The sequence below is a fragment of the Plodia interpunctella genome, chromosome 6 (genome assembly GCF_027563975.2).
Source record: "Plodia interpunctella isolate USDA-ARS_2022_Savannah chromosome 6, ilPloInte3.2, whole genome shotgun sequence".
Classification (NCBI taxonomy): Eukaryota; Metazoa; Arthropoda; class Insecta; order Lepidoptera; family Pyralidae; genus Plodia; species Plodia interpunctella.
This window is the reverse complement of record NC_071299.1, coordinates 4,321,294-4,341,758: the sequence shown is the minus strand read 5'-3', so window position 1 is coordinate 4,341,758 and position 20,465 is coordinate 4,321,294. Positions and strand designations below refer to the sequence as shown.

Genomic DNA, 20,465 nt, shown 5'->3' with positions numbered 1-20,465 from the left:
ATGACAGATAAACAAAATTAGCTAACTGCATCATATAAGAGAGACCATGTCAGATGGATCGTTATAATAATAAAAAATGTTTGTGTTTCGACTGATTGGATATTTTCAGCATCATCATCAACCTTTCCATTTCATTTATTGTAAACATTTAATTTTAAATCATTTTAAAGTCAGTAAAAATATCACACCGAATGTAACATCAATACTAATAGCCTTAATAGTAACTATTACGTAGACAGAGAAGATAATAATAATAGTATGGTTATCACTAAGTATGAATGAAACAATAGTACATATTGATTTCCTCTAAGCATAGCGTTGCATCGCCGGATCGGAATGTGGGCATCCGACCAACCGAGCCCAAAGCAAAGGTCATAAAGATATCAAATTAAATGTTTACAGAATAGTAACCCAACTAATATCTAATAATTCTGTATTCGAGATTATAGCATATACCTAACTTAATTTTATTTTTTGGATTCTTTTAAATATTGTGTCACCGCATATCTACCCTGCGTGCAATGAAATTGGGTCGGTCAGTGAGCACACTGGAGTTTAGTACAGTAAACAGCAGTTTACTGTACTAAAATCCAGTGGAAAACTCGGAATAAGAAGTAGCTCATATTGTATCAACTTTAAATTTCAATTATTTTATTGTGATTAAGTAACAAACAAACATCCATATACATTCTTATATACCTCGAATATCAGTAGGAAGTATTATTTGATTCACTAGTTACGGCACGGCATAATAGCGCAAGCGTAACCCAAACAAAACTCGCTTTCCTGATTCTGCTTGTGATTGTAATGCGGGATGTCATTCCCATTCTAGAATATGACCATTCCATTTTCTCCGAGGGATATCGTTCGAGACGACTAGGGAATCAAATGATGAGAGGCAATAATAACATTCTACAAAGGGATTATAGGCGTCCAGTCCTACAGGTAAAAAACAAGTACCTACAGGTAAAAAAATTCGGCTGTAAACTACCGTCGATACTTTTTCAACCGGACGCAGGGTTTGAGGTATTAAATATCTGTCTAGATTTGTACTTTCCTTATTCTGTGCTGCGAGGTCGCATTGATGATGTTCCAAGTCATACAATAGGAACATTACAATTAAGCAGAAGGTAAACCGAAAACTTTATAACATAACTGCTCTCGCGTGAACTATTTAAATATTTAATAGCATTTTAAATGGATCATGTTACATTTACAGCCATTTTTATTTGGCATAACCTTGTGTTCCAAAGTATTCAAATTGCCCAATTAATGAATGCTGATAGCGACTCAAATGCAGATGAGAACGATGAATTTTATACAAATTGCAAAACAAACTCAAGATTGTTTAAATATTTTATCACATAAAGAATCTTAGTATCACAAAGAGTCTTTCAATCGATTTGATTAAATGTTAAGAAGATACGATTCGGACGTCACAGTGATGCTCAGTGATGCAGGGAATGTGTTGTGAAAGAAGAGATAGCAACATGTCGGGTAGTCATCGTGATATCGGCCGTCATCGGAGTACGGTCGGTCACAAAGATGACCCGAGACAGCGCCCGAGTGGTGCAAACGCAGCCTCATCGCTGTATCTCACTGTAACTTTACTATTCTCATTGCGTGCTATGCATTTGATTCTATTTTAGACTGAGTAATACTATCAGCTGTGTCAGGTTTTGTTTTAGTAAGAATTTTAAAAGGCGCATAGTTTACACCTTACACTGTAGGCCCTACAGCGATCATAATGAATGTATGTAGACAGTAGGAGACAGATAAACTTAACCTTAATTTATTTATTTATTTATTTAATAATTTAGTATCAAAGTGGGCTAAGAGCCATGGCAGGGGTGGAACTGCACGTACATGCAATTATTATATAAAGAAAGTAAAGATTGACTTATTCACACTTCTCTATTTTATTTCATTCTACTTTAATATTATATTTTGTGTGAAGAATTAACGAATATGTTAATATTGATTAATCACATTTCACAAAGTCTAATAACTTTTGCCCTAAAATCTTTTTTATGTCTCAGTTAATTTTAAATAAAGAATTTTTCTTCTTCTTTAGAATAAAGAATTACTTAATTATATATTTTTTATCATAAACGTAACATTTCGGTTTGCGCATTAGACTGAAGTCGTTAACGAGAGCTCCGAGCGCAGTGCGTCTCGTCGCTTGCGAATTAATTGGGTGTGTGCCGCATTCAGCGGTCTACGCACGTTTCACAACGACCCGGTTATTAGTCGACTCTGCGACATCGGTAATCAAATTTAAATAACTTTAATGTAAACAGTTATTAATCAAAGGATTTTATTGCACATTTTTTAAATTAGTGAAATGAATTATATTTTCTATTAAGAAAATTGTAGTGGTCACGGTCAACCAATTAGTTTGGTGAATAAAATAAAATATTAATAGTGAAAAAAAATTACGTAAATTACTGGTACAAACCCAATATTTTTTGTATCACCCAAAGGTGGATAGTCAGATACTTAAATTATTATTTACACCTATTGCTGTTTTACCAATTGAAATGTGTGCGATTAAGTTTAAATTAAAAATACAGTACATTTCAATAAGCAAGTAAAAAAAAAACAATCTTTAAACCCAAACATTGATCGGACGTTGAGTTTGAAACACACGTTATTTACTTATTTGTTATGAAGAATGTGATACTTGAAATATTTTAGCACTTCTTTCTTTTACGACCATTCATTCGAAAGGTGCAATTCACATTACATTTTTACGTAAGAAAACATCAATTATTGAACTGCTAAAATACAACAGCCGACAGAGTTACCTTATATATATAGCTATAATACATAAATATAGGTGTTTTATGTTTTTAGATACGATAACTGGCAATTATTAATATTATGACATTAAGATTCCTATTGTTTTATATAGTTTATTATATAACTATAAAAATATTTTAAAAGTCTTTATTATATTTTGGTGCTAGATTGATTTAAATATTAATACATAATGTAAATAACCTCACGAAAACATAACTTGCCTAAATTATTTAAACATGTTTTGCTCGTTTATAAAAAGTGTGTCACTTATCACCCACGTAATTAAATGTGAAAATAGTCAAGTGTGAGTCGCACGTAATCGTTTCCAGCAGTTATTTAATAGATAACCATCATTGGTTCCTAGCATTGTGTCCCGGTCGCACGTCTCGTACACTTTCCGTTATCTTCGGTTCATTCATTCAATTAAGATCGTGGAGATACCCGAATGAGCGAACGTATAGAACAATTAATAGGCACATGAATAATGGTGATTCAATCTCGCCATATATTTTATTGATATACACACTAGAAATAAAAGTCATGGTATATTAAAAAATATTTTATTTTACAAATGATAAATTACATAATTAATTTGATTTGTTTATTTCAACAAAGCAGTGGGACAAACCAACTGGCTAGCAAGAAAAAGAAGAAAAGAAATTTATCGGAAATACTGCATAAATAGTAATATGTATGTATATGAAACTAAAAACTGATTAAAAATATAGTAACTAAAATAATAATTATACAAAATAATTAAATGTATAATGTGCAAGACTATCGATGTGTCTGTTTCAATAAAAATACATATAAACGTGTTATGGGGCATGTAGCTACACAATGTGCACTATGAATATTTTGCAAGTTTCAATATTTTCAGCAACGTTTCGTCTAATAATGATTTGTACTAAACTCTGGGCGATCGTAAATATTTGCAAGTTTCCCATTACAGGCAGATTGCAAAGGTCAGACCTAAGTAATGGGTCAGGCATCATTTCCTAATTGGGCAATGGGCTTGTATTGGCAGGATAGCCAGCATATTTTTGAAGTTATTACACATATTACTTATACTATATTTATTAATCAAAAACAAATATATTATTATTTAAGAGCATATATAATTTTCCTACGAAAGACATCAACGCGCAACTAATTTTAACTGAAATGTCAAACCGCAAAACCGACATAAAATGACATTTAGGTTTCTGATTGAACATCATATGCGTATCATTAAAATATATAATTCTATGGTTTATTCTAACTAACGTAGAATCAAATATTGTTAGTGATTAAATAAACTTAAGTTTAAGTGAAGTTTTATCATAATTATATGAAGGCTTCGTCCGAAAAGATTGGCATATATATGGTTAGTGCATTTTCAGTAAAGTAGTGACACCTACTCTCTTGCCCCAACATATTTAAAAAAAAATCATTTATTCAGTAAATTAACATTACCGAACCGCGAAAACCTCGCAGGGTTTATCTGTGTTCAGTGAGTCGCTATTACATATAAAAATAAAATATTATTATAATTATTAAAAATAAATTTTCAATTTTAATTTAAACTTTTTGAAATTGTTGTTATATATATAACTCCTGTAGTTCTAAAGGAAGTTTTTATGCACTCGGGATGGTCAAATGTTCGCCACCAGTAAGGCTGACACAAACGTCGGAGAGCTTCGACACGGAAATAAGAAGTGAAGTAGTTATCAACTAATAAACATCATAACGAATCATCGTCTCTAATAACTACACAAAAACAACGATACATGTACTCAAACACTTTAAACATTGGATCGCAATCGTTCAAGTTTGTACAGCGTTCGGCGCAGTTATTTGAACCTCATTAAGTCGAGTGTATCATACTAATGGGAGTAATTTACTTCTGACATAAGACGAGCTCTCATTGGTCCATATTCGCCGTAATAGCAGGTCACCGGCGCAAGAGTTTGCGACATTACAAATTGCATCCTTAGATGCCTTTAAACAAGTACAGAATAACCACATCCCGTACTTAGTTAATGTGAAGGAAGAAGCACCATAATTATCTAATGAAAAAATACTATAATCTAATTTATCTCTAATTTATTTGCACTAAGTCTAGTACATATAAATATACTTAATTTGAAGTAAAAATAAGTTATCGATTATATTTAACTGCAACAAGTGTATATGTATAAATTATTCAAGTCGGAATTGATTGTAAAGAATGTATGACTCAATCGATCGTGCTATTATACGCGCTTATGATTTATTTATCAAAGTGAGTAGAGAATCGATGAGCAATTGGTCGTATCGATTATTCGAGTGTTGCAATTCCGAGAGTTCATGCGGTTTCGGTTCTCGGCGACGATACACGCCCGGCGTGAGAAGTTAGATTTATTGAGCAACATCTGTAATTTAGTAATTTCTTAAGTTAATTTTCCGGATAGTGACGTATTATCACATAATTTTCATATACGTACCTATACAAGATTTGCAACACTAAACGACCACGATTAGTTTTTGGTCTAACTGAGATTCTAAAAATAACTAGTTTCCAGTCATCTTCCTTAATATTTTTTACTATTTGCAAGGGACACACCACAAATGTAAAATGTAAATACTATAAAACGAATATATATTTTTATTTATATGAAAACTGTGCACACATAACGACTTCTTCCTAAATAATTCAACAATAAATAACAAAACTTTAATTTCCTAATTAAAAAAAACAACAAAAACCAGTCACCCTTACTTTGTTTTTTTTTTAATTTTCCTTAATAGAAAATAATGAAAAAGTTCTGTTTTTCATTTTCAATACACGTTATTTTTAATTGAGTATTGTGCAATTAAGCATTCAGTCATCCACCGCCGCGAGTACTGTCAACTATATGTCAAGTTACTTCAAAAACATCTATGCTAATTGTAATAGAGGCGTGATTATTTGGGTAAGTCGGTATGTTATTGACCGTACTTTGCAACAATGACAGCAAATGATTAGTGTTGCACTTCGGACTATCTCACGAGTTCACTCCAAAGATTAATTATCCGCAGGCTTTATAAAAATAAATGTGATTAATGAATTGTGACAATAGCCATAGTGCTCGAAAGTTGACCTTTGTGGACGTGGGTTAAAATAGCAAATGAATCGGTAATATATGTTACGCAAATAATTATGCAATCGCATCTCCAAAAGGTCATTTAGTAGACCGCGTAACGTAATTGATTTCATTGACAGCCCCATCAACGTAAATGTGACGACCGTTAGGTCGCGGCCGCTATGTGCTTCTGCTGTAGCCAATTGTTGTTTGGTCTCTCTTTATATTTTTAGTGTTAATTTATTTTTCTTTATAAATTCCTGTCTTCTGTGATGTTTATTTTCTAATTCTATTAATAACTGCTGTTACCAGATGAAAAACAATATTTAAAATTATTTTAAAGAAGAGGCTATTATAAATCGATATCAATTATATTACGAGAAGTCTAATTAAGTTTTAATTTTTTTATATGTTGCAAATGGTCATAGAACAGTTTATAGAGCTATTAAACATGAAATTTGTATGTCGTTTTATAACTAGAGCAGAAGTATGCAAGACCTGTCAGAACATTTGCTTCACAGTTAAGCAACGAGAATGCACGCTGCTAGCATAAAATAGAGATGTAGTTACAATGATTATATTTGCTGGAAATTCATAATAAATTTGAAATATATTTATTATAATTTTTTTATTAAACCAAAATCAAAAGATTCACTGAATCACTACACAGACTATTTTTTCACAGATTATTTTTACATGTACCATCATTTTCAACATTTCATGTACTAATATATAACATACTAAATTTATTGTTCTGGTTTTTGTTAAGATTTTAGGATTATAAAGCAACACATAATTTATAACCTGTGTGTGGTTCATCTTCGGAATATTTTAGAAAAACAATTACAAGGAAATTTTACGAGTATGCTGCGCTCTGTTTAAGATTACTAAGTTTATCAATGAAACGTCACATCTATGATACATTATTTTGTAAAGCGCAGTATGATCCTCGTCGTGCACGAACACGTCGCGCAGCGCGCATCTCGTGCTCGTCGTGCCCGGAGCGGCACTCACTTGAGCAATCGGATCCTGAAGTCACACCAAAACCATATGTAAAATACTGCATATTTCACTTTATACTGTTGTTCAATTTTAGCTCTTATTAAGACGTTAACTTCTATCGAGACACGATAATTATTTTTTATCATTAGCAGAATCACCCGCCAGGACATAAAATACCAATATCCAGAACAATGTCATTGACCAATAGTGACCATTTTTGCTACAACTAAAATTTAATAAAAATTTAATGTAAAATTTTATGATTAGCTTTCATTCTGCTTTGAAGTTTTAGTACAAAGTTTGGCAGGTTTTATCGAGAAACAAATGAGGAGACATTATGAAAAGTAAACAAACTTAATTTTTTTTTTAATCTTTCAAATCTTTTTTTTTTTCAATGAATTATCAAATCTCACTTCACAAAAAAAAATAATAGCTATAAATTGTGGGCGAATATTATTGTTCAAGTTTCGCAATAGACATTTTATTATCTGAATGACTAATAAATTTATAGTTTAATTCTAAAAGCTTAATTACGCATTAAATTGGAATTCAATGTGGGTTGCACAATGAGTATCTTCCTACGACTGTCTTCGTGTCAGTTACTGAATAGGCAATAGTTTAAACAACTATAGATTCAGGATGCTGACATCAGAATGCAATGGTTGTAATCGATGTCTGAATCCAATACTGTTACGAGATTAAAGTCGTAAATGTCGTAAGACTATTGAAATATCAATATTAATGAAAAACCTAGACATTATAAGAAAAAAGCAATATCTAAAACAAAAAGGATCTATAATATAATTTAGGCTTTTTGTAACTTTTACAAATAAAAAAATATATTTTTTCATTGAAAATTGGTCTAAAATTTTTAGTAAAAATGCTACTCTAGCACGTCGCCGCGAGGTTGCTTTCCAAGAAGGCTGGTTTTTACTATATACCTACTTCTATATTGGATAAGTCAAGTACTCAATATCAGCAGAAACAACAATCAATGTGGTGCACGAATAACCCGGAGAAGTATCGTTGAAGTATAAGTTTACTTTTTGAGTTAAATTAAATTATAATGTTGAAATACGTGATGAGACAATAACAGACATTCACGCCCTTTCTGTTTGCATTAATTTTGTAATTTGTTACGCGATGCATTGGTAAGAACCCAGCCTACTCTTACCAACCTCATGTGTTGTGATAACCTAATCACAACGTATATGTTACGTAAAATTAATTTCATTTCTTATTACGACTTAGCAATTAAAATATTGTTGAATAATATAAAATTAATATTAGTACCGTGACCCAGATTTAAATGATAACCTCAATATTGATCATAGATAATTTCAATTACCTAAAGGGTTTGTAATGAACAGAGACCATTAAAAAGTATCTGCTTCCTATATATAGTTCTGAACATCGAAATATATAATTTTATTTTCACTTTCTGTCTAATATAGTGGTCGTAAATTGTAAGTCCATATTTGTTTTCTGAACAATACATACATAAATAGTTTTATTTTTGCTTTCTGTGAAATATAGCGAATGTAAAAATAACTCCCCACGCTTTCTTAACAGTCTGTAAATTAACGGAGATGTTAATTATGCAAAGACATGTCTTCCGAAACGGGCAATAAAACATGTATAATTTCGACAGCTGAAGTGGAGACTTATTAAAATTCATCAGTAATTACATTATGCTGTCTTGTTTCTTTCTCGTCCCTAAATAAAATTGAAATAAATACATATCTAAATTCAGTTAAATTTAATAGCTTACCCTTATTTTACACTACACCAGGTCTTTTTTAGAGTAAGAGTATGAGATCAAATACGATAACATTAATAACATTAATAACTGTAGTCTAGACAGTCTCAACGGAGTCGCATGATGTAATTTAATTCATGAAGATTACTAATGAGAGTAGACAATAGCTGGTTTGTTAGCCCGCGTTCATGTCCAATATATCACACAGTTACTTGTCTATCACCTGTCGGAATTGGTCTTCTACTCGAAGATTAAGATTTCAAAAATAGCGCAGTTATTGAGATAAAAAAATATTATTGTTGATCGGTGACCTGGGACTTGAAATTTCTGTGACGAACTGCTGGGAACAGAAATTTTTGAATAAAGGAGAAGCCTTTTTTCGCAGATTGTCACAAATTGGAGGAAGTAAATAAAACGGCTTCATTCCATTTCTTAAGAAGACTCCACTTTCCACTCAGCGGAAACAATAGATCAAATTGTATGTTGTTTTAAACTATATAATAAACGCTTGTTTTTCTTTACCGAGCATTACTATTTGACTAGATTTTTCTTTAATAATTACAAAGTAAATAAGTTCAAAGTTCCTTTACTTTACATTGAATATATCGAGAACGAGTTAACGGGAAGTGTCCCCACATTTAATTACAGTCATCGCTTCCGATAATAGTGCGCCCCCGCTTACGGGCGGGCGGCGAGCTTTCACCCCCACCCGCACGGGCGGGCGGCGCGCGCGCATCTCCAGCAGTCCCTTCGCGGCGTCGCTCGCGTCAACATGCCTCCTTTGTGGATCGTGCTTACCTTGCTCCCCATCCTCGGTAAGTGGTGTAAGCTTGTGATGCAACTGTGATCGGGATTTACGTGGAAAATACGTGATATTCAGGTAAATTCGTGAAAATATGGAAGTGACAATATGAGTAAATTAAAAACCGAGAAGTATTTACAAACAAATGTATGTTTTGACTCATGTGTTTATTTCAATTATCGAGATAAGAGTGATCAAAACGCTTTTTTATATCAAAGTACAGCGGCATTCTAAATCGGCGAAAAACGGATTCTTTCAATGTTGTAAGATGCGGTGATTGCTTATGAAAACGTAAAGTCAAACTGCAGTTTATGTGTAGATGGCAATTTTTACTTACAGCTAGAGCAGAGTGAAAATTATTTTTTTCTACTATAGAATGTAATTATTGAAGAAAATATTTCTTCAAAAGTGAAAATAAAATCCCTAGTGTAATGTGCATAAGATTGTTGATACGTTGTGAAAGTACAAGTCGTGCGTCCGGACGCGTGGGAAATTAGCGAACACATTAGGAAATAGACGGTTTATTACCTAAGTAGCCAATAATAAGTATTTTTTGTATTTATATATTTCCACATATTTTACGTTTTATGCTTAATTTTCTTTTTTTATATTCTTACTTCGCAGGTTTTGATTAAGAGATAATGTTCATAAATTGTATATTTGTGAATTATATTAACCATTACCTTATTTTGTATTGAAATTTTATTTTGTGTATTTTGTAGTGAAATTTTTCTTCAAGAAATATCTATAATCTAATATACAAATAAAAAGTAATCATATGAAAGGAATCCTGTGTTGATGAATAATACTTAAAAACTTAAAAAACTAGTCTTTTCATATTGTTAGGTTTCAAGAGCTATTTTAACTTCCCGCATTTTGAATGGTGGTTGTGTCAAACATTCTTACATAATGCAGGTTGTAATACTCGTGTGACCGAGTTTTCCTCGGTGTTTACGTTTTCCTGAAGATGAGATCCGACTTCACCATTTCTAAGATTCAGTTAGCTTCAGATTTATATTTTGTGTTTAACTTAAATGTTTTTAAATGATAGATATTTCTAATATATCATTTATATATTTTACGCTAAAAAGGGAACGACCGTGAAAGTTGCCATATGAATAAAAAATGGGCAAACGACATTTTCACCAAAATACCCAAAAGTTTACTCAGGTGAGAATATACCAAAAAAACTATTGAACCTAAACAACTCGTAAGTAACTAAATTATCTAGATAGTTTATAGTTTTATCTAGTAGTCTTATCTAGATAGTTGAAAACGACACGACTAACACACATTCGGGATGCGCATGCCCAGAGTGCAGCGCGTTGCGCAACCTATGCACTTTCCATTTGCGGTGCGCCTGCGCAGGCAGCGAGCGATCGCGCGCATCACACGATAATCGATTCCCCGTTTTGCATAAGTGACTTTCCCACGGTCCCTTCTCCGAACTAACTGGGGCGGCGTGACGGTCGCCAGAGAACGGATGCCTCTCAAGGTTCCATCTATATGGGTAGCACACAAGTCCTATTTACGCACAAGGATTACTACGACATCGTAAAAAAGTATATAATTCATATATTAGTTAACTTTTCAAGTTGTTTTTAGTTCATCAATTAACATTCTCATAACAAATTACAACCAAAAAAGACAATAAATAGATAATACATCCGAATAACAATCGAGTTATTGTAAGTACCAAGACAATAGCCGTGAGAATGTTTATGTACTAACAAAAAAACAAAAAGAAAGTACAACCACGCGAGTAGTAAATAGTTTGGCGCGAACAACAAATGCTTAGATTGTTGAGATGATGAGATTGATCGATTGTATCATTGTATCTGACTCATCATAATAATGCATTACGTCACCACCGCGCCGGCTCATTTCTGAATAATATTCTATTGATATTGCACATTCGAAATAAACAGATTTTAGTTTCCGATATTGCGACTTTTACGTCACAACCCATTACATATTCACATCATGGTAATGGCCGAAAACAGAGACAATAATATATTAATTACGCCATTGTTTCATGGTACATCAAACTGTAAGATGTGGTATTAATAGTAACTTCAAACCAGGCTAATTGTTGAAGTCTGAGTATTAAATATGTAATCTTTATTGCGCATTTGAAACGAATTTGCACATTTCTATTTGCAGTTAAATTCGACATGGGTAAACCACGAATTTACAGTCAGTACAGTCAAACGCACCTAAAAGTTACCCTGCATAGAACTCATGCAACGTAATGCGTGCTGTCGACCATATTTAAATGTTTGTTTTAATAATCTCTGGTTAATATTAAAGGTTCAGTAATTTCACAATTGTTTTATTTAAAACAATAAAAATATCTCTGTCCTTGTCTTATTTAAGTGCGTTGCCGATTTCCTCTCATTATATAACGTCCGAATTTTCTTTTCACTTTTGACACAATCATTGTCAGACCCATGGCTAAAACATTCGGACTAATAGCGTAATTAATCTAATGCCAATGTACTTAATACCATCTTAATTAATAGCATGTAAGTAGTACTAATATCCGACATTGTGTTCCGTTTGAAATGCAGATAATTAATTATGTCTTGGGAATATGAACACAAAATCAATTCTCACGCATTCCAGTACACATCATTAATATGTCAAACTTACCGTGAATTCTTAAATTTATGTTTCATTGTACTTTTTGTGATCAAGGCTGTAGTTCGTGAAAAATGGGGTCTTTGTTACATTATTGTCAAATTGAAAAAAAAAAACTATTATTATATTACATTACAAAACACTTTTTTTACCGAAAATGTTGCCGAAAATAATTATTTTTCCTTTTATTTTTATCTATAATTACGAGTCATAGAACAGTCAATACAAAACGTTTACAACACGTTTACCTGTACTATTACATACTAGTAAAAAATAATTTTTGGTCAAGTTTGGCTGACCGTGTGGTCTGACTTACAACCCAAAAAATGTCGGTACAGTAATTTAGTTAAGATCTAAATGCTACGTACAAGATTTACATAAGAGTACCTATGACCTTTCGTGGAGGATGCTGCGGCACCTTGCGGCACGGCGCGCGGTGCGCTTGCGAAACGAGATGTTATCTCACCCCGGTCCCCGCGCTTGGGAACCTAGTTTAAGACTTTATTGACTAGCTAATAATATTATACGAATAAAATAAATATATTTATCCATACTAATATAACAAACGCAAAAGTCTGTTTGTCACACTTTTATGACTAAACCACTAGGCCGATTTAGACGAAATTTGGAATAGATATATTTTAAGAACCGGGGTCATACAAAGGCTTCTGCAGATGGAGTTGCGGGCAGTAGCTAGTTTATTATAAATTAAGGTTATTCATGGCCAATTACTATAAATTAAGAGTGCCGAATATTGTGAAATAAGAAAAATGTGAAAGCCTGTAATATAAATTAAGGTAGACTAATTATTTCTTTTGACATTATTATTTTAAAACTACTAAAACGCAGAGTCAAACTAAGTACATTAAATATTTTCTAATCTACGGTAATAAAAACGAAAAACGCAAGTACTCAAATCCATACAAGGTTTTTAGAAGCCATCACTAAAAATTTATTGTTTTGACCAACATATTGTCGTAACTTCATTCAATGTATACTCACGTTTAGGTTCGTCATTAAGCTGACCTCTTTCATAAACCGTTTATAGCTTGTTTACCGCCAGCCTTTGTGGATTAGCAATCTGTGCTCTGTGTGACATATTTAGCAACTAATGCGTAGATATTTCTTGAGCACATAATTGCAAACTGGTTATTCACAACCTTAACGACTGTACACTGCACTGCATGTGATTCGTTACTAAAAATTTGATAATCACTACATAGTATAAAACAAAGACGATTCCCGCTGTCTGTCTGTCCCTATGTTAATCTTTTTGATGCTGGGTTTTTAAATAGATATATAGTATGATCCCCGAAGTAGGTTTATTTATGAAGGTGTGTCTAATAGTCAACCTTTGGGTCAATAATAAAATTTTATGTGGGTGTAAAATATAGCTACTTATGCAAAACAATTAATATTTAATACATAATTGTATTTTGTTGCAATTTGATTCATACGCTTACATGTTGTTCTGGGAGAAAAAAAAACCTAATGTGCCAATGGCTTTTCTTCTTAAGCAAATTGTAAAATCAAGGATATAAACTGGAGAATATACTCATGGGCGATAGACTTGCAACCTATCACTATGTAATCTCAATTTTATTCTCTCGACTCTGTCTAACCCGTAAGAGATTAAAACGTAATACTATATCTGTATCAGGTTTTATAAATAATCTAAAAACTATACAATAATACTTGAAACTCACATTCTATGGAAAAGACATCAACGTAAAATTATATAAAAGTAAAAGTTATTTGAACTTTTACTAGAAAGTAAATAAAATTATGCGTGAAACATTTCAAACAAAAACTGATGTACAAAATAATGGTTTTAGAAATTACGTTAAGTATTTCATTAATTATTTATTTTTGTCAGTTATATATGATGCTGTTTTGTACCTTGATCTGTAAATATAAAGTTAGTAGATTTTTTTACGGACAATTTCTATTCCATATTTTTGCTGTACGTTGCCTATTTCGATCGCATTCGATGGCAAGATAAGTCTTAAGATAAAATGAATGTATTATAAGATGAAAATCCGCATTAATTATTATATAGTACAATAATGATCTTACATCCTGAGTGCATATCTAATTACAGCGAATATTCTGTTATAATTACCTAAACAATGTTAGTGCGAGCATCCTTGACGATGATGAATTACCTACTCTTGAGAAAGGTCAGATCTTAAGTTAGACGGAAATGCGATAATTTTGTATCTTAAAATGTAAGCGTTCATATTCAAATCTAAGGTGATTTGAATATGGATATGTTATAAATCGTTTTTAATTGATGAATCCAATGGATATAACATAATTTTAAGAAAGATTTTGTCATACTTGCGTCTAATCCATGCTTCCATCCGTATTTCCGTAAATGCTCAACATATTGGTCGGACTATTGACACTAATTTAACCATTTATTTTATTTTTAATATTATGTATATTTAGCTTCATAATACTATAAACACGGGAACCCACACTACGCATAGATGGTACCATTTTTTTTCATACAAACAAATATCCAAATTTGTCTCAAGTTCAGTGAAGTGTTTCAAAGCACTGCAACGACATTTTGAGAATTTAATTGAAATTGATTATTGTTATTAGCTGTTACCAGCGACTCCGCCCGTGGCAAAAGTAGCCTATTCCACTTGTATATCTACAACAAATATCTATTCTTTGATTTGGCGTAAAAAAATCATTATAATGTTACTAATAATAATTTTTAGTATGTAAAAACTTCATTCATTCCGAAAGACTGCCTTAAGTTAGCACCGCTAGCTAAATACTTGTCACTATTTTCAACGCGTTTTTGTTGACGGCGTGTGTTGGCGATATTTTTAATAATAGCCGTCGGTGGCAAGTAGCTAGGTTTCGTACTAATTAATAGGAAGTGTGTGGTCGCGTCGCCCCAGTGTTTACCGCAACATCAAATTACAGGTACTTAGGTATAAATTACACGCAAACCAACTTGAACGTACGACACCGTTATGTTAAATCTACTATTTAGTACTGATTAAATTTGTTTTATTACATTAGCAAGAGTTTCTTTGTTGTAACCGCTTTAAAGTTAGTTGTGTATATATTTTTAATGGTAAATTTTTATGCTTACAAATATGTCTCATATTTGTAAATTCATATTAAGTATTTTAATTGATGATTTCATCAGTTATAAATCATCAGTTATACTAACTACGATAAGTTAATTAATTTAATTATTTTATAAACATAAAATAATTAATAAAATCAGAAATATATGAAATGATTTGTAAATAAAAATTTACCGAATCCGTGCAATGTAAGTATATGAAATTCTAAATTAAAATAAGATAATATTTTTTTTGTTAAATCGAGATCGCTATTATTTAATTAACTAGCAATTTACATAATCATGCTATGATGAGGTATGGAACACATAAAAACGTTAACAATCAATTCAATCGTTAACAAATTCAACGATCAAATTATTATTTTAGATATTAAGTAAATAATACTAATTTACAGTGAACGGATGTCCTCGAAGGATTAGGAAATATAAAATGTCATCTGATTATATTATGAACAATTATTAAAACATTTTAAGTATTGCATTATTCATGAATAACATTAGTGTATCTTATAAAAGTGTTTGCTACCGTATACACTTTTCTAAGTTACACTTAAGTTAATATATTCTAATGTCAATGTTTACGTACCTATCCCTACTTACTTCTTCATAGCGAGAAGTGATGAAGTTGCTCACAACTTACCTGTTAGTTACCTGTGGATTAATGTTTAGTTTAAAAGTGAAATAATGAAATCAACCTTCAATGGACAAAGAATCAAATTGAAAAAAATGTTAACTATCGGCTCCTTAATTTGAAACATCTCTATCAAATTGATTTATTAAAACTAAAGTGAAAAATAGACACTGTAACGATTAACACGGGAACGTTCTTAATAAATCTTCCGACGTTTTAAATTATGTAGAGAATTCAACTACAAGTTAGAATAAAACAAAATTAATAATGCACGCATTATTACACACAGGGGGAGCTGAAAGGTTCAACTGTCGGACACGCATCCTCGGCGCGTACTACGCTGATGCAAAATCAGGATGCAAAGCGTTCCACGTATGCGTACGCGTCGCGGGCGGCGGCATCAGAGACTTCAGGTTCTTTTGTCCCCCTGGAACGTTGTTCCATCAGGAAGCCCAGACCTGCACCGACTGGGGGGACGACGACCCCCTGGCCTGCCCAGCCGACCTCTACGACGGTCAGTTCGATCTCTACAAGATCGGATCCGGTGAGCCAGCTTTGCAACTAACAACACTCAACTATATAAGTTACAGTGTACTTTATTCTTGAGTGTCGCGATTTTGCACAATAGCAGCAGGTTGTAGTGTAACAAGAAGGTAAAATATTTGAAACGTTCTGCGCTTTTGACGACACTGAGTGATGCTTTAATCTGCAATTAAGTCATGTAGCAACGAAGTAGAGAAAACATCCTCAAAAAGAGAAATTGAAGACGATTATATTTAAATTTGATGATTTCCTAAATACTCTAAAATTTACTTCTGTAGATCGCACTTAATAAATAACAAACGCTTCAAAATTAAAATAATAACTATTTAAAGGAACATTAAAAACCGACACAATTAGTGAATTAATTACTTCAAACTCACCGTCTCGTAAGGAATCCGAGCTTACTCAGTCCGCTATGCTTGTATCGCGCCTCCGCTTGTGAAAACAAATTAAACGCAAAACGCCAGAATCCTTAGAAGCCAATTTGTAACAGTTAACTGGCCTTAAATGTATGATAGTATTGCAATTTCGTCAAAACGCTACGTTTTCTCTGATAATTATTAACATTCCTTTCAATAGTATTTTGTTCAAATTGAGAGAAGCCAATATGATAGATTTTGATGAAGTCTACATGCTGTCATTTTTATAAAAGACCTCCAAGTACAACAAGATTTATCTTACATTTATATTAATTTCCAGGATTTGATACAAAGAAGCTGTCTACATCGAATAACCGTGACGAAGAATCTGAATTCGGTCTCCAACGTGCAGAGACCGGCGATCGCCGCCTATCACAGTCGCAGAGCCAGTCTAGTGGAGCGTCTGACTTGCGCGCCGCCCATTCTTCTGATTTCTTCAGCGGACAACGCGAAAGAGGACGCGATGACTTCGTACCCTCTCCCCAATCATCATCTCGACAGTCTTTCAGAAGACCGACCACATCACGACAATATTATAGTTCTACACAATCTACGACACAACACACAACACTCTCACCATTCCCACCATCACCACAACCTTCGAGCCCCGCTCAATACGAAGGTACTAAACGCAAACTGGTCAGAAAGCGTCCTATCTACGTATCTACTCCAGCTCCAGCAACAACACTGTCTCAAAACACACAATCCACTCAATCATTTAGTGAACCGGTGCAACAAAAACAACAACAGCAATCGTTTGAGAAATATTTCCAAGCAAAACAAAGAGCACAACCCGCACAGCAAACACAACCCGCTTATACACAGGCCCCGCAACAACAGCAACCGCCTCTACCACAAGAACAACAGCAACAACAATATCAGCGCCTGCCTCAGCAGAAACAATATCAGTCAAAGCAACAACCTTTTCCACAGCAGCAACAGTTTCAACCCCAACAGAATCAACAACAGTTACAGCAGCCGCAATACCAATCACAGCAACATATCCGACCTCAGCCACCGCCTCAACCACAATATTACCAACGCGAATCACAACAGTATCAATCTCAACAACAAAACAATAGAAACTATGACAATACCAACAATCGCTCTCCACAAAATAGGCCACAACAGACAACACCCCCACCTTCTCTTCCAGCTCAGTTCAAAGAATATAAAGACGAATATGTAGAAGTTCCACGTGTAACACCTAAGCAGAGATATTTTCCTACTAGTCCACCCGCACCATTTTCACAAACTACTTCTGCTCAACCTTTCAATAAGAAAGATGGTCTTGTAGAACTTTATAACTATGACTCACAATCGACACCAGGAATCAATGATAATAGAGCGTTTAAAGTAAGAAACAGCTTTAGTGTAACGGATGTACCAAGAGATCCCGATTTTGTTCGCACAAGAAATAATCTCAATACAAACAATGGCAAAAGTAACCCAACTACCTCAGACTACAGTACTGCAATTACCAAATCCACTAACACTCCAGCATTCAGAAATTATAATAGCGTCACCTATGAACCTGAAAAGAATAACTTTGTGTCCATTGGCAAACAAACTTACTTTAACAATCCATCCACTACCCCCACTACAACAACATTCTATACTACCAGTCGACCTGAACCCCCAGCAAATTTAAATACTGTTGCGTATAACACTAATATTGGTTTTAATGTGCCCTCAAATTTCGGTCAAAATGACGAAGATGACGGTCAATACCGTCCTTCAGAAGACGAGGATGATGGACAATACAAGCCAGAATTATATGAACGTGAATTATTATCCGGAGCCCATTCTTTAAACATAGCAGCCAGTGGCAACAGATTGCCTGAGGATCAAAAATCACGTGGCAAGACTCAGGTTCCGAATAAGTCATCGCAGACTGCTGCACCTAGACCTTTCAGACCTGCTCCTACGCCTACTGCACCATCAACAATCCGAACGACAGATTATACTGAACAAACGTATTCAACTACATCACGCCCACAAACAGTAAATACGCAGCGAACATTTGATTATTACCAGACGTATACGACAACATCGAGACCCATTGAGCCACCGCCTCCTCTGCACTTATCTGTTAACAAGACACCTGCGAGCAGTGCTCCATCCAGACCCACGACCTCTGACACGAGAGCCCCTGAGACGAGGCCTCCTCCGCCGCCTACCGTGACACCGAAACACATAGCACCTTCGCCTCCTCCTTCATATCCTAAAAACAAGCACATCGCGCCGTCTCCTCCCCCCTCGTTCTCAAGACCTGTCAGTGATAAGGAAGACAATAGCTACGATTACGCGTATTACGACACCGACCCAGGTTTTTCAGAATACGATCGCATAGAGGAATTTGGTAAAACGCATGTAAAATCATAAGATGATTGTTACCTTATTTAATTCACTGCCATTAAATTAGTCGCCTCTTTGGATAGATATTTTACAGATAGATTAATAAAAAATACTTTAGTTCTGTTACGTGCAATCTGTCGCCTAAAATATATTTTAAACTTACTTAGATTTTCCAATCTTTTGTAAATATTTTTCATAAAATGTAGACCATCATAATCTAGACTGAATGAAACAAATGCCAGTGCAACTTTTATCTAAAGAGGCTTATCCATAATTACCCTAAATTATTTGTGATATTATTGTGCGTAATGTATTGGTTATAAGTTGTTACACTTATTGTATTTTACAAACAAGTTTCATTTGACCATCAACAATGCTAAATGGGAAATCGGTCAAACGGGACTTTAATAAAAATATTTCTAAGAGTGAGATTGAGAGCATGCATCTAAATCGCAGTCCGTGTTAGAACAATTGCCAATAATAGGATTTTGCGGATAATAATTTTATCCTAAGTATGTACAATAGATCGTAAGTTATGAGTGTAGATTGTAAAATATTTCATTGTAAATAAAGAATTTGTGAAAAACAATGGCTTGTGTAATGTGTGTCACTTCCCAAAGCGCGTGGGAAACCAACGAACAATTTAGACAAAAATACGTATGTATTTGTTGGAGCGAAATGTGCACGCATGCGTTCCAGCTCGATGTAAAAAAAACTCAATATTGTTCTATAACTTCAATGATACCTGCATAAATGTTCAGAGCATTATTCATAGAATATTGAATATTAACATAACATTTTTTTTCGCCTGGTAAGTATATGTGATGCGCGAAAAAGCATAGAAATAGAGAAAAATATTGTTTTGGCTTCCTTAAATCCCATAAAAATACACCATAATAATATTTCATTTATTCATACAAAGTAAAATAAAACCTATTATGTTTTAATTGTTAGAATAATATTTCAGAAAGAATTTCCACAAAGGTATATAACCCATAACTCTCGAACACGTTGGTGTTAACTCAAATCTGTGTAATTTACAGAGACTAACTTATGGTATGTAATATTATCCCAAAATTGCTACTGAAAAAAGCACCCAGAATACAAATTCGAAAGTATGATAGCACGAAGGATGACTAATGGGCCACCCCGGGCCTGCCGTTAATTGGACATATAAAATGAGGATCGAAGAATAGAATGAGCGAGCCTTTGAGAAGTCAGCCTTTAGAATAGCATTTTTATGTTAGCTATTCTACGCTAGATGTCACTGTAAAAATAATATCACACAATATGAAAGCATCAAAATAAATGTTT

The 20,465-nt window shown here is 33.5% G+C and overlaps 1 protein-coding gene across 2 annotated transcripts; it reads left to right on the top strand.

The window, feature by feature from the left end:
- Positions 1–9,342: 9,342 nt before the first annotated feature.
- LOC128670747 (uncharacterized) lies at positions 9,343–19,740 on the top strand. 2 transcript variants are annotated; one of them, XM_053746702.1, is made up of 3 exons: positions 9,343–9,461; positions 16,121–16,345; positions 17,074–19,740. In XM_053746702.1, exons 1-3 carry the CDS (start codon positions 9,419–9,421, stop codon positions 19,176–19,178), a joined length of 2,373 nt encoding a protein of 790 aa, XP_053602677.1. In that variant the 5' UTR covers positions 9,343–9,418; the 3' UTR covers positions 19,179–19,740. The 2 variants fall into 2 exon arrangements, with proteins under 2 accessions (XP_053602677.1, XP_053602676.1); XM_053746701.1 differs by having other exon boundaries at positions 16,121–16,375.
- The last annotated feature ends 725 nt before the right edge of the window (positions 19,741–20,465 follow it).